Raw genomic sequence first — 23,345 nt, 5'->3', positions numbered from 1 at the left:
TAGCTTTTCTTCAAGCTTCATTTTCCCCTACTGATGAGAGAGGGTCCTCCACTGCAGCTCTCTGTAGCGGCTTCAGTCCGCCATATTGTTCCTCCCCTTTTTTTTGTTATCCAAACTTTTGCCATTTGTGTCTGTTTCGACTGATATAACCTTCTTCCCGAACCAGTGTTTGGTGAAGATAGTCAAAGAAACAATTATCCGCATGAGTGACTTTGCATGCCAGTTACTGAATTTACTTTGCCACTTACCAGCCTGAGAGATATCGTCCCAGTACGGGGAGTCAAATTCATAATCTCCTGCCAGGATCTTCCGGAAGAGGTTTTTATCGTGGTTGTCATAGTCCTCCTCCTCTGTTTCATCATAGAATGGGGGATTTCCAGAGAGTCTGAAATAAGAGGGAAACAATGAGAGTAAAGGAAGGCATTCTTGCTATAATTTTAAATACTGAAGGATGCTATGTTGAAAGCTGATCACATTAATTCACTGGTGGACAGATCAATAAACTCTTAGGGCCATATGTATCATCAACCTGATTTGCGATTCTCAAATAGTGATTTTTAAGAAATCGCTTTTTGAGAATCGCAAATAGGTATGTATGTACCAAATCGCATTTTTTTTTAGATTTCTTAAAATTCCTTAATTACGATTAGCAAATTGCGAAACGCAATTAGGGAATAATTTCCCATTCATTACTATGGGCCAGGAGATCCATAGGAATGAATGAGAAGGTATTCTCAATTTGCGATTCGCAATTTGAGAATCGCAAATTGAGAATAATTTCAAGGGTGCAGGGGTGTCCAAAGGACACCCTGTTGCACCCCTGAAATATGCATTGGTGCACATGTGGCACACATACATGCCCTAAGGGCATGTATGTGTGTCACATGGCACTTTGAAAAATGCACAAATGTGCATTTTTCAAAGAAATCGCAAATTACCACCAACCTGAAGTTGGTGGTAATTTGCGATTCCTTAAGGCAAAATTGCACTTTTTTTGTGCTTCTTACATTGCATTTAAGGAATCGCTAAATTTGCGATTCCTTAGATGCAATTGCAAAATAAGGAATCGCTAATTTTGCGATTCCTTATTTTGCATGCAGATGCGTGTGATACATACCATTTAGCGAAAATGCGTTCGCAAACGGCGAAATTCTGAGAATTTCGGCGTTTGCGAACGCATTTGGGCTTGATACATATGGCTCTTAGTCCTCTATGTGAACTTCACTGTGTGGTTTGTATTCAGTGATGAATGCCAGGTTGAATGAGGTCTAAAAGAAACATGATATTGGAGAGTATCAACCTTTAGATATAAATATTAGCAAGGACTGATAAGGATTGAATCTGGTATTTAGGGATATTCTCCTTTTTTAATGACAGGCAAGGATTCCCATCAGTGTTGCCTTTCAGTTGCTCACAATTCCAAGCCAAAGTGGTTTTTCATAGACCTAGGTCAAATTTCAATTTTGCTGATTTAAAGTGCATCATTTTGGGAATTTTGTGTTATGCTTAATAAATAAAATTCCTGAAATTACACCAAATTTATTGTGTGAAAGTGAGGGAACAAGGAGAAACAGTTTTTCATGTAAATGTGTTTTTCTGCTTTTTTTAGCGTGAATTGCATCATTGTGTCAATAATTAACTCAAAGGTGCATTTTGCACTAAAATATAGTGCTAGATGACAAATTAGCATTTTACGTAATTTTACCGAAATTCCATGTATTTACATGAAAGCAAATTATGCAAATTTCAATAACCATTTGTATTTACTTGGCTACCACCATTGTCTTAATAATCTGATAAAAATGGACTCTGACCTGAGGTTGGCTTCATCAAGTGGTTATTTTGAATTTCCTTAAAGAGAGATGATGTTATTTCTGCATCACCTTTGGTTGAGTCACTTAATTTTTATTTGGCAGTTCACCTGATTTCTGTTAACCTGTTTGTGTTAAGTTATGTAGTTACTATCTTTCTTTTCAATGGATTGGAGCAGAACTAGAGGCAGACTAAAATACACCAATCAATTCAAAACATTTTCTGAATTTTATCCCGATTTACATTTATGTACAAAGAAATGAGGTAGTGCGGCGCTGCAAGCAATTCAGCTGTGCTGCGCCATTTAACAAATGCTAGGATGCGTCGTATTTACCAAAAAACTGCGCACCCCTGTGTTTTTCCTTGCGCTGATGCTAAAAAAGCCTCCTAGCACCATAATAGGCACCCTTAGACCATAGTGCAATGGTGCCTTCATTGCAGGGATGATTGTTTATGTGCAGGAAGGGATACCTTCCTGCACATAAATTGTCTTTAATGGTAATTTGCTCCTTCTATGTGTGCTGCAGAATGCAGCATACTTAGAAAGAGCAAAAAACAAGGAGAAATAAAAGCCATTCTAGCGTCACCCTTTCAATGGCGTTAATTTTTGGCGCTGCCTCAGAATGACCATTTCTTGTAAATCTGGGGCATTGTCAAAAAGCAATGGCTGTTGCATGGGAACACCCACACCAATACCCACTGCCTACCCATTTGATGCAGAAAAAGGCATGAAAGTGTACGATATTTACAAGGCGGAGTTAAGCCACACAAAGTGGCTTAGCACCATCTTGTAAATATCTAGAAGGGCATTGTAGAAAGGTGGTGCAATCCCCTTGTAAATATGGCCACAAGTGTCCAACTATTGTCCACCAAGGATGGAAACGTTCCACACATTCAGGATATCTACAGAAGATATATTTCATAATTGCTCTAAATGGGAATAATTTGTTGAGTTAGTGGTTTTCCAAATGATCTGAAATAGCTTTAGCTCATCTACCAATTTTATCGACCTGTCTAAGATTTTCAAGATTTTTATTTCATGCTTTGGAACTTCTAGGAGTTCTACATAAAATAAAGACATACAAATATAAAATACATTGGCAATAAATCTCAAAAACAAATTGTTGCTATCCACAGTTTGAACAGTCAAATTAACAGATCAAAATGTCAGAAATTCAAATTAAGATTTTCAGTACAAATTTAAACAGAATTTAAAAAAGTTAATAACTTGGAAGATGTTTTTTTTTATTTAGAAGGTATATACAACAATTGGAGAGCCTCTGCTGTGGTTCGCAAACAAAATGTAGCAATAGAAGTCTCAACAGCTTTCAGCAGCATACCAACAAAGCAGGACAACAAATAAGATATGTTTCAAATCCTGGAGATCAATTTGGCATATATTGCAAACATTTGGAGTACCATACCATTTAGAAATTAAAACATTTAATGGAAGTAAATCCAAATATGGTTGCAGAATTTTTATAATAGTGGATTTTACGAATCATTTTTTTACTACAAAATGCGCTATGCAGGCGGCTACTTACATTTGCAGAAGCATGTTTTAGGCATTGTTTTAGTTGAGTTGGCGATAAAGGAAATTCCGCATTTTGGTCTAAATCTAGTTGTTCAAAAATGTACTAAACATTTCTAGAAACACAAAGACTTCTCTCTCTCCATGTAAAAAATCTCCTTACATATAAAGTCCTCAAGTGAGGAAACGTCACTTCGCATCAGACAAGATCCATCGTATCACTCCTACCAAACCTTATACAAAATAATTTTTGATTCCAATTTCTAGTCTTAAGGCAGCCACCATCGCTAAAGTATAGTAGCGTGTAGCTAAAGTAAGTTACAGTTGTCTTAGAATTTGACCTTCAGTCTTATCCAGGAAACCTCAACTTGTAACATCTATTAGCTCCACCGTATACAGTAAGGGGGAATTGATCTTGGCCTGATACACAGAGAGAAGATTGGAAATGTTTCTCCTACCTACTACTTTAAAAATGCACCTAGCCCCTTGGCCTGAGACTGCACCTTACCACATTGTTTGAGATGTGATCAGAATTGCTGAGGGAGCTATATATGATTTTCCTAGGAATGTCTAACCCTCTCCAATGTTTGAGAGCCCACACCATGAAATGTTATAGTTTTTACATGCAGGTTTCCCCAGAAAGCATAAAATTTGACTTTTTGATGAGGTAAACTTAAAGTAATGCAGGTTTGCGTATCGTTGGAGAGCCACCAAGGGGCTACTTAGGCCTTTCAGGGTAAGATCGAGAATTACAATGTCATCTGCATAAAGCAGATCAGTTCAAGAGCGACCTCCGTACTTGAAAACCCTGGCCTTTCGATATGAACCTGGGAAGATTGTATATGTATAAAGAAAATAACAAAGGAGGAATTAAACATTTCTGCTTAAGACCATTTTTTGTAGGGAAATCCATGGATAAGCCATGGTCTCCTCCCAGCAGAGCTTTACATCAGGTTGAAGAGTGTAGGGATATATTTAAATTCAGTAGAGTTGCTGTAATGCCAAGATTAAATAGCTTCTCCCACAGTGTTGAACATCGATCCTATCAAAGGGTGTGGAGAAGTCAATAAACGCAGCATAAACAAAGGAACTCCTGATTGTTACATATTTTTCATTTATAAGCTGCAAAGCAGCTATGTTATATAATGATCCATGGAGTTTCCTGAAGCCAGCTTGTTCCAACTGGATGATCATACTGCTCTCTACCCAGGTATTACAATGATTTAATAGACACTTGATACATTTCTTGCCACATGCATCTATAGGGCGATTTGGCGGTAATTAGAAGGCGATTTTTGATCCCTTTTTTTAGGTCGAGTCTAAAGAGTGCTTGCACTGTCAGGCAATCTGATGCATGTGCAATGTGGGGGCGGACTCCTCCTTTGCTTAGGATTGGCTTTTTTCTGTGTCATTAAAAAATGGTAGCCTGCAAATGGCTAACAGTTGCTGCATGTCCCACCTTTCTCTGAAGTTAACACCCATGTAGTATTGGCTCAGGGATGAGCAGTGACGCGCTCGCTGCAGAAGACATGTGAAGCTGGCATTCACACCCACCACTGCGAAAGCAGCGCCGGGCTAGCAGCTGCTGTGTGGCGCAGCCAGCGACCAGCAGACGATCCTTTCCCGAAATGCCTTTATGTTGTTGCTTTTGTTATTTCCACATTGCCTTATCTGCACCAGTCGTAAGACATGCTGTAAAAATGCTGTGTTTCATGTTTCGGTCTCAAGCCTTTCTCATTAAAGACCCTTCAGGGACAGGGCCCTAACATGTGCACACTTTGCCAACCAACACAACGCCACAAGCCTCCCACTCTCCGTGCTTGGGTATGCACCCACCCCTGTCTTTTAATTGATTTATTCTTGCACTATTTTTGCCTCCCGGAGCCTCCTGCAAACATTCACAGACCTCAGGTGCTGGTAATCTGTATTTGTTATTAAAAGGAGTGTTTCTCTTATCTCTCATCCCCCATACGCCCGTTGCTGCTTTAGCACACGCCCGTTGCTGCTTTATCTCCTTCCCCCAACGAGTCCACGCTGGCCATTGGGGACAGGAGGTGGACCGTAGGCCCACGTGTAGTATAGCTTGTCTTGGTTCTGATCCCTCTCGTGTTGTTTTTAAGTCTGAACTTACAGTGGGCATTGCCATGTTAGTGGGAAGCAGCAACAGAATCCAAGCCATCAAAGGCCAGCTGGAGGAAACCTGCAAATTTGTGGAGGTGAGTGGAGCTATGTGTGTTAACCTTGAAAGAGTGAAAGTTATATAAAGAGTGAAACCAATGCAGCTATCTGACTAAATAAAACGTGCACATTTTGAACTTGTTTCACTCACAATCACAAAAACTGTTGTCATGCAATAAACAGTCCATGCTGAAAATGCAATTTATTAGGACCAGGCTGCACAACATAAGCAATAACCAAATAACAACAAATAACCAATAACAAACCCCAACATCAACTCTTCATCCAATAACTCCCTTCACCCACTCCAAACTCATCTCTCATTCTACTCCATGACCCATTCCATTCTTCATCCATTTCTTTACGACTCTCCTAGCATCCTTCCCAGTATCACCTGCATTACATTTATGCCTCCAGCCCCTCCATCATTCACTCTTCCCACCGAGGGATGGATGTGCCCGTCAGTGACTCCCCCACCCCTCCCAAGTACTGCCAACCAGGGAACCCCCTTTAGGGCGGTTACCTGCCCCCCGTCCAACTGTGCATATTTCGCCCCACCTACTCAAGCACCCTTCTTACACCAAATAGCCTCGTTCCACAACTTGCTGACCACATCTCTCATCTCGATCATGTAGTATGCATTCCCCAGCCTCGAAAGATGCACACTGTCATCCCTGAAGAAGAGCGGTTCCTCCAGTCGCAGTCCAGTATGAGCAATCACTTTAATGTCTTTCTTCCCACACATCCCTGTGTTTAATTGGCCCCCTCCTGACTCTCCAAGGAAAAAATTCTGTCCATGCAATGCAGGTCCCTGCCAGTCTTTCTTTCAAAATCTCAAATTCTCCTTGCATCAGCTGGAAGAGCGCCAAACCTGACAGCCGAATTAGATCGTTCTCAACCAAATGCAGTGTTAACAAATCAGGGCACCCTTTCTGGGGGACCATCTTCGTGAGACAGGGCAATAGCGCCCCCCATCACATCCCCCCTTTTCCCCACAAATGCACCTCATGTTGTCATCCTTTGAGTCCCAGGTTATGGTTGTACACCTGTTGCTCTGCATACTTTGAGGCCCAATGCACAAACGAATGCCCAATGATCCATGTGACCGTCTTGGCCCCCGGGCCACCCACGCAACCTACGGTGAGAAAAAGCCATTAGTAACACATCCAGAACCCCCACCCAGCTGGCAATGCTCCAGTCCAGGACCCTTTATTTACACACATAGCGCTCGCAGCACCTAGATTTCCACCTCACGATCTGCCAAATCCTATCCTAAGACCATCCCAGGCGTGCTGCCGCCGTCGCCGACCCAATACGGAAAGAATGCATCCCAAAACCAGCCGGGTTCAAACCCAACCGTCTCAAGGCCATGCACAAAACCACCAATAACTGTGCCACTGTCACCTTTGCCGCAGACGCATGACAAACATTTTGACCACTCATGGCCCTCGCTGCCAGTAGAAAAATTTGCCAGTCAGCCACCGGACACACCCCCTGCAAACACTCTCACACAACCAAACCCATTTCCCTCGCCCCAACTGGCCCGTCTTGGACTGCCCCAACCAAATCCCCAGGCAACCTGCATCCAACCTGATCTCCTTCTATCTTCTGCCGCTCACTTCTTTCGGCCCCAACAACTCTGACACCCTAAAGCTCCAAAAAACATCCATACCATGCATATCGGAAAACCACAACCTCAAAACTGTCATAACAACACTGAGGCAATGCCTAAATTAGTCTGACCAGTATGTCAAATGTAATCGCTTCCCTTAACGCCCCTCTCCTCCCCCCTCGCTCCCTGCCCCAACCTTTGAGTACCCTACCAATGATCACATCCTTTGTAGGATCAAATCCAAAAAACAAACAACAATAGAAAGACACTCCCGCCAACTTCCCCGCAATCGTCGCGGAAGACAGCCCTTTGTCAATGCAATGTAATTCAAACTGCAACACTCCCTGTTCCACAGTTGAGCGGTCTCCAAACGACGACTCCCAACACCATTCCAGAAAGGATCCAACCTCCGCCCATACCAGTCTGTAGGTCCGTCTTGTGGTATCAGCTATAGATTTCTCCACCAGGCCTATCACCCTCACTCCCCCAGGCCCTGATGCCACCCGGCAGCTCGGTCTTGAACTGATCTTCTCATGGCGCATATCGCTGGAACCGTTGCCACTGTGAATGAGTCAAAGCATCCGCAATGTCATTATTCGCCTCAAGGACATGCTTGGCTCGAAACACCACATTCAATCTCAGGCATTTTAGCATGAAGCTTCACAGCAAATGCAGCACTTTCAAATCCCTTTCCCTCTGTCGGTTGACCAACTCCACCACAGTCATGTTATTCACATGGAACAGTACTGACCTATTCTGAAACTCAGACCCCCACACCTCCAGTGCCACCAACAATGGAAAAAATTCAAGAAACGCAATGATCCACCCCTGCTTCACCCAATGTGCCGGCCAGTCCTCAGTGCACCACCTGCCATCCCAGAAAACCCCAAAGCCCACTGCCTTGGCCGCATCAGAGTAAATTTGCACTTGCCAAACCATCCTTTCGTCCTCAAAATCCAGTGATACCCCATTGAAATCAGTCAAGAAAGTCAGCCATGTCCTCAAATCCACCTGGATCTCCATGGAAATCCGACCCTGTGGTGTGGTAAGACTGCACCCGACATGACCATGCCGAACCGTCTGCAGAATGTCTGTCCAGCCCTCACCACCCTGCATGCGAAGTTCAGAAAACCCAACAATTATTGCTCAGCCCTCAACGCAATCCTCTTCTCCCCAATTGCCCACAAAAGGCACGCCTGTATTTCTGTCACCTTTGTGTCGGTTAGTCGAGCCATCCATTGAATGGGGTCCAGCTCAACTCCCAGTAACGTTAGTCTACAGCTGGGCCCAGCCGTTTTCTCAGGCGCCAAGGGGACTCCGAAACGCTGTGACATCTCCTGAAATTGCGACAGGGCCCTGCCACAATCCCCTGAATATGCCTTTCCCAAAAATAGAAAGTCATCCAGGTAGTGAGAAACTTCCCGATGCCTGCTGATCTGTGTAACGGCCCACTGCAAGAATGTGCTGAACATCTCGAACAGCGCGCAGGAAATCGCACACCCCATGGGCAGCACCTTGTTCACATAGATAGCCCCTGCAAATTGCATACCCAGTAGAGAGAAATCTGCAGGGTGTATAGGCAGCAGGCGGAAGGCAGATTTCACATCACACTTTGCCATTTCCGCCCCCGGCCCACACACCCTCACTAGGCGGACCGCATCGTCCACCAAGGCATAGAGCACCCTCGAGTCTTCTTCAGTGATGAAATCATTCCAAACTGCCCACCCAGCCAGGTGGGGTGATGTATCATATAAAACTCACCCTGTTCCTTCTTGGGCACCATTCCCAGTGGGGAAATGATCAAGTCATCAACCGGCCAGTCGACAAACAGGCCCGATATCCTGCCTTCATCCACCTCTTTCTGCAGCTTGACCACCACCACCCCCAGAAATTCCTTGACTGATTTCAAATTGTCCGCCCATCTCCTCACCCTAGATCCTTGATAGCCCACCTGAAACCCCTCTGTGAAACCCCATTGAATCTTCAAAGCCGCCTCCCTGTTCGGGTAACACGAGAGCCACTGCGCCATCGCCTCAACTTTAACTGGTATAGGTGCCCTACTGCCCAGTCTGCCCCCTTCCTTTCGTGGCTTGCCACTGCTCTGAAAGCGTGGCCAAGGTAAAACATTGGGTAAGGGCATGCCGTCCTCCACATTTTGAGCACTCATGCTTGAACTTGCATGGGTACCGGGAGCAATAGCCCCTGTTGTAACACCAACATGCACCGGTGGTGCTGCTGCACGGCTTAGAAGGTGGACCTGCGCTTCCTGCATTGGCAGTTGTCCCTCCAACCCCACTAAGGGCGGGACGCGGTATAAAGGACCGGTAAGTGACCGGCAAGCTGCTGGCTGTGTGAGTAGATGCAGACAAGTGCTTTGATGCCACCCACTGCATCCATAACTCCTGATCCACCTCCCAAAAGGCTTGTCAGGGTTCACGCTAATCCTGGCCCGGAACTCCTCATCGTAGCTCAGCCAGTCAAAACCCCTAAAATGCATCTGGGCTTTCCAAATGATATCTATATGCTTCAAGAGAGCTATGGCCTTGTCCAGGTTTTCTCGCAATAAATACTAGCATAAATGAGAAACGCTGATGTCCAGTTTTCCATGTTCACCAGAACCCTGGGACTTCTCAATAGCTCCCATTTTCCTTCCTTAGAGCCTTCCTTCGCTTGAACTTTCCTTGTGCAACAGTTTAAACACGTCCACATATTTGTGTTTCCAAATTCTGTTCCTATTCTTTTCTGACAAATGTGACACCAGTGGCATAGCCAACCCCATGCACGTAAATGTTTTATGGTGTTTGTCTTCACCCTTCTCTTCTTTGTCCTCCTTCCATTCTGTCTTGTCAGTCTGAACTCCAGCCATTGACATTGTCTTACCTGCCCTTTCTGGTTTGTACCCCCACTGGATCAGCCCTACGGTTGCACCACAGCATCCCTCAAAGACCCATCACCCCACCAATGAACCGGCAGGCCTTCTTCCTCCCTCCTTTTGGCCCACCATCTCAAGCTTCCCACCATGCCCCCTCACCTATCAAGGCTATCTGCGCCTCTCCCCACCGTCCTTTGGTGCTGCTGGCTTTGGTGGTCTCAGCTTTCACCTTGCCCTTCGCCGGCTTTGTTCCCTGCAAGACACCAACTCCACTGTTGCTCTTCACCCCCTGTCCTGTCATCATCATCCCTCACCTCCCCTTCTTCCAGCTGCTCACTCTCCGTGTCATAATCCAACTCCACTTCAGGCTTCACCTCAACAGGCGTCCACAGCACTTCTCGCACTGCGCTCCTCACACCCTCACTGGTCTTCATACTCAACCCGCTCCCTCTCGCCAAACACGACGCCATAGCCCACACCCGCGCCGCAGGGAAGGCCGCTGCGGACCCCCTGCTGCTTCAAGCCGGCCGGCATCCTGAGGTCATCTTGCACCCCGCTGTGCCACCCATCACTCTGCCGACCTCCGCTGGCTTGGATCCCCCCTGCCCCCCAGGTTGCTCCAACCTGGGCGGGCCCCGGCACCATCAAGCCTCAAAGCCATTCTGGCTCTCTCTTTCTTTGGCTGTGGCCCCCCCCTGCTGCCTACCCATTCCCACCTACCCCTAGCCTCTTTGTCCCTCTCCTCATGTTCTGCCCACCTTTACTCCTTCTCCGAGGTAGGTGTGGGGGGCCCCACCACCTCCTCCTCCCAAATCGCTCCACCCCTGGCAGCATTCAACTCCGCCTAGTGCTCCTCTGTCTCCTGCACAAGGAGGCGCTGTTCACTGATCTTGTCCCCCAAATGCATCGACTCCCACCGGGGATGGAAGGGGGCAATACCCCCTTGCCCCCACGCCCTGCATCTGTGACCATTCCCATAGCAGCTGCCAGCAAATCGCCCGTGGGCTCACCCCCACTCCCTTTCTCCATCCGCCTGCTTCCCTAAAGCAAATGAGGCCTCCGGACCTGACAGGGGCCCTGCTCCCTCCACTCTTCCCTTCCCAGCATAATCGGGCCTGCCACTCGGCCCCAGCGGTTCTCCCAGTTCTTTGGCGTGGCGTTTTGAAAGTTAGGTCCCACACAAGCCAGAGAAGCCCCGTGGGTATTACTTCGCGTGCCATTATCAGGTGGCCTCTTCCGTATTGATGTTACCGCCGCCAAATTCAACTGCATGCAATGTCTTAGAATTCTGAAATCTAATAGGACGGTGTACCACATCCTTTTAATGTTCACGAAGGCTATCAGTATTCTGTTTTAGCCACTACAGATACTATTGAGTATATGCGACCGTCCTATCACTACTGACTACGTGATCCTGCACCCTCAGGACTCGACTTGTTTTGTCTGCTCTGATTATCATATCTGAAACAGATCTGGTCTAATACAATTCTAAAATGCTCTAACTTGGCTTCATACATAGAAGTCTCCTCCCCACTATTCAGGAAGTGTTGTGGAACCTTGAAACGCTTACACCGTGTGTTCTTAGCCTTGAAAAAGTCGTCTCAAGACGAAACACATGTCAGCTGTGATTCTATGTATACCCACGTGTCAACTATGATGAGTCAACTTTGATCAAGATTTGAAAATAAAGACTCTTCGTTTTTCGGACTATATTTGAGTTGTGCTTTATATGATGCCACACATGTTTGGTCTACTTTAACCATTGTGGTAGCAAACTATTTAGGTTGTGCTCTGTCTAGCAAAAAATTGTAATACAATTTGGATCTCGGTTTTCTCACAAACAATATAACACTGTGGATGGCACGGTGTTCAACATTGAGCACGCTGGAGAATATCCTTGTATTCATATCTTGACTATTCAATACAAGCTTCTACAGAGGTGCTGGCCAGAATATACCACTGCCATCTTGTGCTTAGTGTGGTTCTCCCAGTGACACCGCCACCCTCGTGAGCCCTCCCACCTCTGCCTCGTTAACCTCCAGACGCGGAGGCAGGCTCTTACACCGGCCTCCACGAGCTGCTTCTTTCTTTACCGCGCCCTGCCTCCTCCCTTGCTCACTTCTCCCGGGCGGTGGTGGCTCTTCCATGCAAGCCACCAACGCCGCCGCAACACCAGCGGATGCCACACGCGAGGCCCGAGTCAGTCCCACCCACGCCTCCTCAAGAACGCCGGGCCGGAGGAGATCCACCCAGCCGGCATGGCCCAGTACCCTCAGGGCCTACCTCACCTGCTCTGCAGACACGTCTGCCATCGTGCTCCGCCCGTACCAATCGCCTCACGCTCTCCGCCTCCGAACACCACCAACCAGTGGGTCCGCTGCAACCGTTGCCCACCTGGAAACTCAGACACCACCTAGGCCCTACAACGTTCCTTTTCTAATTTGACCCTCCGGAAGGTGCCAGAATGCAGGAAGAGGAAGTCACCTTCCTCCACTGCATTCTCATACTCACCCCCAAAATCCCCACCCCCTGACCCCAGCCTGGCCCTCCTGCACAAAAGACCCCGGGGGAAGACCAGTCTACGACTCTGCTTCCCCCGGGGCCCACCATGCTAACATATTGAGTGCTCTGTCAGATGCAGTGGTTTGAGGTGTAGATATTTTTGTGAAATGCTAAATGCATGCTTTGGGTTCAGTGACCGAGGCACCGTTCTTTGAGCTAGTGAAAGAATGTTGAATGTCCTTCTCACTGATACAAACCAGACCCCACCTAAAGCTGCCATACACTCCGCTCCCCACATCGTCTTAAGTACCAAAAAAAGTAGTGGCACAGCAAATGCGTCTACCTTGCAAATTTGAGTTGGACTAAATTATATTTAAAAAAGCATTTCACACAGAAATCACATTTGATTTATTTACACAATGCATCTGTTAGATAAATAATTGAATGCATAGTGATTCCATTTACTTTTGAAAAGTAAAACAGTCTGTAATGCAGTACAATTATGCCATAGGAGGTGTAATGATACACCCAATAGCTAATAGTATGACATGAGAAAGTAGCACTTCGATGGGCAGAGTCAAAGAACACTCGACTCATGCTAAGCTCGTACTGTCCTTTACTGCAGCAACAGCATCATGTGTTTATGTAAAAAGCACATTCACGTTGAAGGGCATCTTGGCGCTGAATAACAGATGTCTACTATTACCCAACTCAATAGCACTCATTTTATCAACGTAAGAAGGATAAAAGGCTTATTGGATCCCCTGAGATGCGCACCTTTGACCATGAGGTCAAACACAGGCCCCTACAGTGAACGCATTAGTCCACTAAGGTACCAGGCTCAGCTTTGTGTGGTAAAACACGTCTAAAACCATTTATTATGTGAAGCCACTAACTTTCACAAAATGGTTGCCAACTGTTGAGAGCTTTGTAATGTGCCTATTCTCTACCTTCCATAATGAGCATACACTATTTATCTGCATCACTCATCGAATAACCTGTATCTCTTGTATCCCTCTGTTATTGCTTCAGTGTGTTAGCTTTCATTATGTCACTGCTTTACTATCTATGTTGTTCTCTTCTTCATATTCCTCCTAATTCATTTTTTATCACTGGCTTTAGGAACATGTCTATAACCCGTTCAGCTTCCTGCTTTGTATTGTACTCATTGTGGAAACTCATTACCTAGGCTGAGAATGTATTTTGCAGAGAGCTTCTTTTACAAGAAGAGTCTGTGGCTTTGATAAAAAGATTCTGAAGTCCTCCCAACTTGCGGTGGACTTTTTGACAGATTTTTGTGACTGTAAGCAGAAAAAAGGCTGAAGTATCCCCAAGATACAGCAAAAAAACTCAACAATTTCATGAACACTGCTTCTGTTTTCAGCAACAAACCATTGGTTTTCTGAGTATTCTCTCATGATATGGCAGCTCATCCAGTACTGTGTTTTTGCCAAGAGTACCTTTACCAAGTCAGTGGGAGCAATTTATTTCAAAAACATCTCTACAACAATGGCTTGAATTTCTCAGTATGGCATCAGACTCACAGACAGGCTCCCGCCACCCTAGTGGTGTGGTGGACTGTCCGCCATGCATGTCTTGAGTCCCTGAGCGTCCGATAGTTGGGCAGGGTCAGACTAGCATAGAGGCCAATCTGACAGTGCCAGAAAGGCTGCTCTGGCAGGTCAGTGTGTGGGTCAGTGTTTTGGTTGTGGGCCTGCTTTATGGCCTGATGGACCACTTTTTACAGTTGATTTGAATTATATTATCACACTGCCTGCAGTCTCCTATACCCTGCCAAACGCCTATACAGCATTAATCTACAAGTTCAATACTGCTTCAATTTGTGTTACCAATGTTTTAGCTATCTAATTTGCGAATGGAAGCCACTTTTATTTTGGTGCATAGCTCTATTTTCTGTCCCAGTCCAACCATGCAACTGGATGCAAGATTAACTTACAAGTAGCAAACAATGCCTAAATTGCCAAAGGCAAGAAAAGTAATTTGTTACCTTGACTAGAGTAGCAGAAATGCTTGCATTAGCTTTAAATGCAGCGATAGAACTGGAGAGTGTGAACTGAAAGAATATTATGTTTGTATTCAGATTATGAGAAGTTTATGGCAGAAATGTCCTCCGCATGGTAACGGACGTGTACCCCTGCCTCAGTGCCCCAAATGTACTGATGTCTGTACCCCTAATGCTGATATTTGTTGTCATAGGCAAACCTGGATCATGCGTGTGTGTCATGACTTAGGCAGGTCTCACTGATCACAGGCTTGTTGAGCTGGAAGGACACCCAAAGCACTACCCTCATAGTAATGAAAGGCTACTCCCTTTACCTGGAGTTAAGCAGCACGAGCACAGTGGTGGCAGCATACTGTGTAGTGATCAGTAGGAGTGAACAGCTCCTTTTTAACTTGAATCACTGGAGTGAAGGCTACAGGCTTACTCATTCAAGGACCCTCTGCTGCATGCTTAACTCACCCCTTGGCCTACATCGAATTGGCTTGGAGTGCTGTGCAGTGCATAATGGTGTACATGCGCTGAGTGTATTTGTTTCTGTAAGTGGTACAGTACATGAAGGATAAAGTACTGTGCAGTGTGTGCATGGTGAATGCATGTACAAGGTGTATGTGTGCCTGTGAGTGGTATAGTATGTGAAGGACAGAGTGTTGCACAGTGCATGTATATTAAATGCATGTGCTGGGTGTATGTGTGCCCATGGATTGTACTACACATGGCAGACTGTGGGTTCAGTTTTGTGGGACCCATGGCTGCATGTTGAAACATGAGGAAAGGAGGTAGAGGAATCCGTACAGGCAGATTTGTGTATTGCTTCATTCCTGTAAGCTGGGTAGGACACACTGGAAAAGGGAGCCATACTTCCCCAGCACACTTCAAAGGGTGCTCTTTGAATCAGAGGTCACAAGGAAGGGGCCTGGCCAGATCTCAGAAAGGGGATGAGCCTGATAAGAGACTCATGAAGAGTAGACCTGAGGCCCTGGGCAAACCTTGTGATTACCATAGCACGGCGGCTGACATCCAGATGTGAACTCTAGTCACTCCCATGGCTTTGAAGTCACTCCTGCTGTGACAGACTGCTTTCAAGAGGAAGAGATGGCAGAGGAGTGGGCACTTCAAAATTAAGTAGACTCCAACATAAACGTCAAAGACTCAGACTCTAAATCACAATTGGTGACTGGTGAATGGACTGTAAGGGGAGCTTGAGACCCCAAACATTGTCAGCTGTCAAGCAACCAGTTGGGCTGTGTGGGGAGGAGAAACTGTGCAAGGCTTCTGTGTGTGACCAGGTTGGGGGCCAAGGCCTGGCAGTCTCCCTGCTGGGTGAGGGGGCATCATCCAGCAAAAATCCAAGAGCACCTGCACAGGAAACTGAAGCCCCAGTGCCTGCTGGCTTGCCAAGACCAGTGTACCATGTTAGGAATGGGAGAGTGTTGGAGGGAGCGATGTCCAGTGGAGAAACTTGTCGAGTGGACTCCCTTTATGAGGTGTGAGGAGGTGGCTGCTGCACTGCTCAGGTCATGCTTTGAACAAGAAAATTCAGCCACCCCCGATATGCCAGAGGAGGGCCACTGTGACGTGAGAGGATGATATCGCTGTGCAAACAGGCTGAAACCCATGTGCAGGGGGTGATTGGCGAACCAATATGCCAGGAAGGGCCGACATAGACAGATTGGCGTGCGGAGTGGGCCTTGCACGATGAAGGGTTGGCAGCCCCATATGCCAGAAGGGGCTGCTGTGAAGGCATCTACTGTGCCAATTGTGCCAAAGCCTGTGTGCAGTAGGGATACAGTTACCGCATATGCCAGAGGGGGTCACTCAGACAAGCAAGAAGTGTGACCTGACCAAGGTCCTCACTGGAGGAGGGGGGCCACCATGGGATCCCCTACTCATCTACACCTTGATGAGGGATCAGCATCAGGACCTTTGCTCTACTTCCCCCCAAGTGGGACGGACCAAAGACTTACCCTGCCGCAAGGAGCTTCGAGGACCTTCGAGCACTTCAGTTGCAAGACCTCATGTGAGGAACTTGGTGTTGTCGAGTGCAGGCCATGTGAGCTGCGTGCAGTGAAGTCTCCGGAACCAGCTACTGCCGCTCCAAAACCCACAGATGGGGTGCGCTCAAGAACTCCAGTCACTCCAACCCAGCAAGTGCAGGTAAGACTGATTTCGGGCCCGTGGCTCTGGCGAATTTGCTTGCTAGATAGCGCTTCATCGCTGGAACACTTTTGACTTTAATACTGAGTTGGAGTGGACTCCTGAGTCTTGGACTACGAGTATAACCTACTTTAGATGTTGGATATAGTTAATGGTGAATAACCACTATCACTACAGCAAGGGGGAAGCGGGACACAGGTAATTGCCTATGAAACGCAGGAGAACCGACCTCAAAGGGGCTGTGTAGTTTGTGAATGTGGTATTTCCCTTTGTGTTGATAGCTTAGAAATACTTCAAATTTTCTACATGGAAGTGAGTATTTGGCTAAACAATGAGTTATTGCTTCTGCTGTATGTATTCTGAGCTGTGAGCTTATGTTCACTCCCCTAAATCCACATCTGCCAGGAGGAAGCCTTGGACTGCTCTGACCACGCTATTTATAAAGTCATTTGCTGTAGGGGTACTTGACCCAGTTGCTTGGGATCCAAAGCAGGCCAGGCCTTGGGACATCAGGAGTAAAAGGCCTCAACCTTGGTTGGGCCCAGTAGCTGCTGCTAGCGTTGTGCTCTCTGAACGGGATTCTGACAAGGAGAAACTAGGAGAATAGCAAGCATCAATTTTAGTACTGGAGTTATGTGCATCCTCAGTTGTGTTGTGCTATTTCAGGACTATACAGGGCTTACATTCAGTCCTCTCCAAGCATAATTTCCCTCCTACAGACTTTCATGACCTGACTATCCAACAACAAGAAGCGTGCCCTAGAAATGTTAACATAATACTAATAATATTAACTATAATTATTAATATAAATATTAATATTATGATTGTCGTTGTTCTTCTTATTTATGCAGTGGAAGTGCTGAAGAAGCAAGGAACATGCTGTGGCTCATCCTGTTGCGAAAGAGGCACCAGTGAGGGAGGTCAGTCACCAAGAGATGGCACTCCTATAGGGTTTATGGCATAATATAACTACCATTTGCAGTGCAATGGGTCTCGCATTTGCAGGAGTTTAAGCTATTGGTATTGTAAATGACAATGCCTTTTTTTAATCTGTTTTCAAAACCAACACATAAATAAAAGGCATTCTCATTTACAATACCAATAGCTCAAACACTCACAAATGCCAGACCTGCTGCATTGCAAATGCCTATTTATACAATGGGATGATGACACCTCCGACCCAAGAGAAAGGGACAGTTCCTTTAAGAAAACACATTTTCAAAAACCCGTTGCAGAACTATAGCCCAGAGGGTGGTCTCTAACACTGGGACTTCGTCAGGGCCCAGTGCGCCTGAGTATTGCAATGCACTGATCGAGGACTCAATTTTACCCACCAACACCAAAGGCGGTCCGTAACTAGCAGTAACTGTCTTGAGTACAGCAGGTGTATTTTCAGATTGATTTTTAACTTCTAGGGGGCATATTATCAATACAGGCGATAAAATTATCGCCGCTTTAGTGGCAGTAAACTGCCGCTAAGACGGAGATAATGGGCTTGATAATATGCTCTATGGAATTCCAATTGAAGCCCATGTTAGATGTCTTTCACATCTAACATGGGCTTCAATTGGAATTCCATTGAGCATATTATCAAGCCTATTATCGTCGTTTTAGCTGCAGTTTTCTGCTGCTAAAGCAGCGATAATTTTATCGCCTGACTTGATAATATGCCCCTAGGTTCTCTGCATATAATGATAAAATAAAGCCTCTCCAAATTTCCTCAGGCATATGAGATGGATAAGACTTCACTTTAGAGCAACAAGAATCAGAAATCATTGCGCAAACTTTTCTAGCATTTTTCTTAAAAGCCGCTCTCTTAAGTCGGCCCACCTATAGTCAAAGTTCTGTTTTATAAGACCAACCTTCAAACACCTCCTTCTTCTCTTCAGTAGGGAGATAAAACTGTCTTTTTCGTTCGAAAAAGAAACAAACTGCATTCAAATCAACCTGTTAATTTCCCTATTCATCGAAAGCAATGAGTGACAACAGTTTACAAGAATATTTGGGGTATATTGCACGGTCATCCTTTACAATCTGTTTCATAAATTGGGAGAAGGAATTAGGGATGTCCGTATTCCAAAGGCCTAAATGATGGAAAACCCCCCACAAGTAGCCCTTTTAAATTGGAGTATTTGGTCAGCGGCCACTGCGTCTTACCCCAATTCTTATCACATTTTGTGCTGGTTCCATCAAATTCCCATGACCCTACAGGGTGCAGGCTAAATTCTAAGGAAAGAGTAAGTAGTCTGCGGTCACTGATTGGGGAATGTACAACTTTCAAATCAGTTAAAAGTAGTGTAGGAAGCAATAATGTAATCAATGATAGAGGAGGTTTCCTGTGATGATTTATGAGTAAATCGAGCTGGGGAATCCTGGATGAATCTATCTTTTAAAATCGCGTTATCATTCTTTCTTAAATGGCCAAGGAGTGAAAGCCTTCTTTTACCAGTTCTCAAGTTCGGTGGAAAAAGTAATGGCGGAATATTAATTAGAACGTTGGAATGTTGGGAGCTCCATTGAAAACAATGGAGTGTTCTGGGCTTATAATAGCTGGTATAAGCCTGGAGCTCCAACATTCCAATGTTTCTTTGTTCACAGCTCTGGCTGTGAACAAAATCTTCAAGGCGCCTGAGGGATTCCAATCCTCTCACGCTCCCATTAGGATTTGTTCTTTTTTGTTGGAACATTCTGCCCTCTAGTGGCAGAATGTTCTAATAGCCTTATAGCCCTTTGTAGCTGGGCTATAACGGCTATTAAAGTCCCTCTCCCTTGTTAAAGGCCCTCGCCTTCGGTTCGGGCCTTTAACGCTGGAGAGGACCTTTAATAGCCGGTATAGCCCTCTACGGCGGGCGATAAGGCTATAATACAGCTTCTTTCTCTGCATCTGAGAATAAATTAATGAAATAATTAGCTACTTTGCAATTTAAGTCTCCAACCAACAGAACCTGTTTTCACCCCCATAATTGTTTCCAATTTTCTATAAGAAGGAGATAATATCCAAAAGCATGTTATTATAGCTTTTATCTGGAGGAATAAATGTATTCACCACTAGTAATTGAATGATCACACCTCCATCTACAATTGGAACAATCTTTATAGCCTGAAAGAAATTAGAAGGGTCATTAAAGATATTATAGTCCCACTTAAAATCATTATTCAACAGAATGGCTATCCCTCTCTTTGCATGTCTCTTCTTAGAAGGGAGAGTGTTACAACTTAAGACAAAATAGTTGTTACGTGAAAAATCTGAAGAGAACCAGGTTTCCTGAAAGCAGATCATATCTGCTTTTAAGCTGTTTAACACCTTCGACGCTCATGACGAGCTCAGCTCGTCATGAGGTACACCTCTCGTACACTCATGCCGAGCTGAGCTCGTCATGATTAATGGGATTTACAGATTTTCAGCGCAGGGGGGGAAAACCATAAGCGTTGATGGCGTTAAGAATTCAATTTTCTCTGGAATATTTATTAGGCCAGCTGCATTCCAGGAAGCTACTTTTATGTTCTTGCTAATGACATGGCTTTGATTCTGGACCCAATACACGGGCACCATTGAGTGTGCCGGCTAGCCAATTCTATTTCATGTACTCATCCTCTACTCGGGCGGGGGAGGGTGGATTCTGGGGACACTAGACCCCAAGATGCCTCCATTCATCACAGAGACATGCAGGCATTTTAAATCATAAGCATGGCATGAAATAATACTCGGGAATTGCAGGTTTCGGGGTAACATGGTACCAATTAGAGATTATATTTTCCCAAGGATGGGTATTACATCTCTACCTCTACATTGGAGAAACTCACTATTTTGAACTGAACCCTTCTATTCAGCACTGCATGTTAGTGCAAAAGGTACACACGAGTAATGTCACTACTTTGTATCATCTTCAGATTTTCAATCTCTGCAAAACAGGATAATAAAAAGGAATGGTTCAAAGTTAAGTCAGATTCGGATAAGACTCCAAAATCTAACCTAAAAGTGTTTGCAGAAACATAAGAGGGTGGGAAATTTCCACTCAGTCATATGCAGTTCAGGTTTATATTTGGTGCAACACAAAAAGGATCAGCCCTGGGGTTCAGATCCAAAGGCACCTCTTCTATTGAAACTAGTTCAACTGTGGGTGATTCAGCCTGCCTACTAACCAGAGGATTTATTATGGAATAGAAATCCATCTTTACGGCTGAGCCCCCCTTCGTACCAGAGTTGCTTGTGCTACAATGGGAATTTCTTGGAATTTCCCATGAGGTCTTTGTAGCAGGGGGCCCGAAATCTCCTGATTCTTGAAAACTAAATTTCCTTCAGTTTTTCTTAGAGATTCTATGTTTGTTCTTTTTTCGCAGACTGATTTTTTGCTTTGGTTTTTCCTTTAGAAAGAGCAGGATCTGGAAAATCAGCCAAGCTTGTTGCACCCCAGTGTAGTGATCTGAAAATAGGGAAGGCCTCAAACCCAGGACAAGAGCACTTCACCTATGATTTGAGAGCTATAGCGCTTGGAGAGCCCGAGTCAAAAATATTTTTTAATGAATATATGGAACTTTCTATGTTCTGCAGCTTCTTACTGAGTACTGCAACCGGTATAACTTGGAGTTTACCAGCTTGTGTACCCCAGTCAAGAGCTTGGGGAAAGGCATGATCGTACACCTGGTACTTAGGCGCCCCAGCAAGTGGTCGAGGATCCAAGAGGCCCAGTTTTACAACAGTCTCATTTGTAGCTGTTTGAAGAACCTCATTGGGAAGCACCCCCCGCCCATTCTTTGATCCCAACAGCAATCTCAGGATTACAAGTGAGATGTCTTGAATTTGATCCAAATTATTCACTGACTTTTCTAGGAGTGGTAAAATGGACATCAGGATTTGTTTCATGCACTTGAGAGAGTCAGAGATTTTTTTACATATTGACCAGGGAGTTTGTAGGATAATTTCCCAAGCATTTCAAAGTTGGTTGTCGCAGACATCCATGTTACTACTGATGATTAATCTGATGGAGTATTACTGAAGAGCTTTTAACCAGTAGCCTACGTAGGGCCAGATGAGGTCTTAGGGAAGCCCCATGTCATTGGTGTACGGCTTCTCAAGTTGATGTCCATATCTGGTAAGTTAAAATCCTCAATATAAGGATTACTGGACTCCTCACGTTCCAAGTTTGTTATTCCTAAGGCAAGTAAGTGCTGAGCGAAAGATGGAGCTGAATTTAAAATTGACCCTGCTGCTAAAGGAGCTGTAAGGGCCCCCATATTAGGGAGGGGTCATTATGTTTAGCCTCATATGGGACATTCTGTTTTTGAAAGAAGATCGAGTTAAACCTTTCATCAAATTTGAAAGAGCCTCCTTGTTTCTAAATGGGATGTCTTTTTACTGGCTCTCATAAGAATCAATCTGTCTTAGCATAGCCTCCGGGCTGTCATTCGGAATTCGCGGAAAAGGGTGGCAGATTTTGTTATCTGGAGCTGAATTCAGATGAGAGCCAGGGGTGGGGGAGTACAAAGAGGTCGGCAGGCTGCATCAGAGACCTAGCTAGGCCGGTTCAACACTCCGCACTTTACCCTCAGAACAGAGCACCAACAATCCCTTGCTGCACCCCAGAAAACCAGTGCTGATCAAATATTTATATGTTGAATATTAAAGGTTTATAAGATGCTAATACCCTTTAAGCCAAATACACAAATCCTTTCTCTTCTCTCCTTTCTCACACTGCTGACCTCTCTCCAAGTGTTGGATGGTTGGTGCAGCATTAATCCCAGGCCACACACTGAACTCAAACTTGATTTTATTCTTTTTTAGCCTTGAGGTCATTTGAACTGCAGTAGGAGAAGAAAGAGGAGACACGGAGAAAGGATGCCAGAGTCAGGACTGGCGTAAGCACAAAAACGATAATGTGAAGGAAGGTGCCAAAGCCGCCCAACTGGCAGCGGCGGTGCAGGCACACCAAAGGCCTAGGTGATCTAACACCTTGAAACTCAGGCCAGTCCAGTAAAAGAGGCAAACAGCGGCAATGTCCACGGGCACCTGCAGAATTCACCTGAGACCAGGGGGAGCCACAGCAGGAGGCCAGGCACCATCGAGTGGCGGACGAGGCAATTGCAGCAGCTACGAAAAGGAGCACAGCAGGAAGTGTAGGGTTTTCTTGAAGTGGCTAACACAGGAGCTGCGACTACGAAACTGCAGAACCACGAAACACATATACAGTTTCAGTTCCAGCATTGGCTTCCGCTCAGAAGGGCAGGGCCGGAAGCAGCAGCAAAACACTTGTAGCAAAGGTCTGTAACTGTACCTGTCGACCTGTGTAATGAAAGAGTAGTCCGTATTTTACAATTGTATGAAAGTCCTGCGCTTAAAGCAGCTATTTAGAGGTCTTTAAGAGGTATTTGAATATTTGTATTATACAGGTGAAATACATGACATTTGAGAATTTCTCATCCAAAGAAATCTCAGACTTTGCTGATGTGAAACTCCTTCATTTTATTTTCAGTAGGCGATTGGTCATGCCAAAAATGTCTCGTGGGAGACTGGTGCGAGCAGAAAATATCTTGTGGGAAGCATTTCTTTGTCTGCCAATCAAATTGTTGGACAAAGTTTGCCCTCAAGTTCAATTTTCACACAAGATACCACAAAATTAATTTTGCCAACTTTCACTGTATTCACAAAATGCATTTTTGGGGG

The 23,345-nt window shown here is 45.2% G+C and overlaps 1 protein-coding gene across 1 annotated transcript in view; it reads right to left on the bottom strand.

Annotated features, from left to right (window-relative positions):
- CAMKV (CaM kinase like vesicle associated) overlaps positions 1–23,345 on the bottom strand; it is a 594,306-nt gene that overhangs the window by 32,762 nt on the left and 538,199 nt on the right. Inside the window, exon 8 of the mRNA XM_086938801.1 lies at positions 249–385. Coding sequence (XP_086794927.1) covers positions 249–385 — 137 coding nt within the window. The remainder of the gene's footprint in view (positions 1–248; positions 386–23,345) is intronic.

The sequence above is a fragment of the Lissotriton vulgaris genome, chromosome 9 (assembly GCF_964263255.1).
Source record: "Lissotriton vulgaris chromosome 9, aLisVul1.2, whole genome shotgun sequence".
Lineage (NCBI taxonomy): Eukaryota > Metazoa > Chordata > Amphibia > Caudata > Salamandridae > Lissotriton > Lissotriton vulgaris.
The sequence above is the reverse complement of the archived record's forward strand: the minus strand, read 5'-3'. Positions and strand labels throughout refer to the sequence as shown.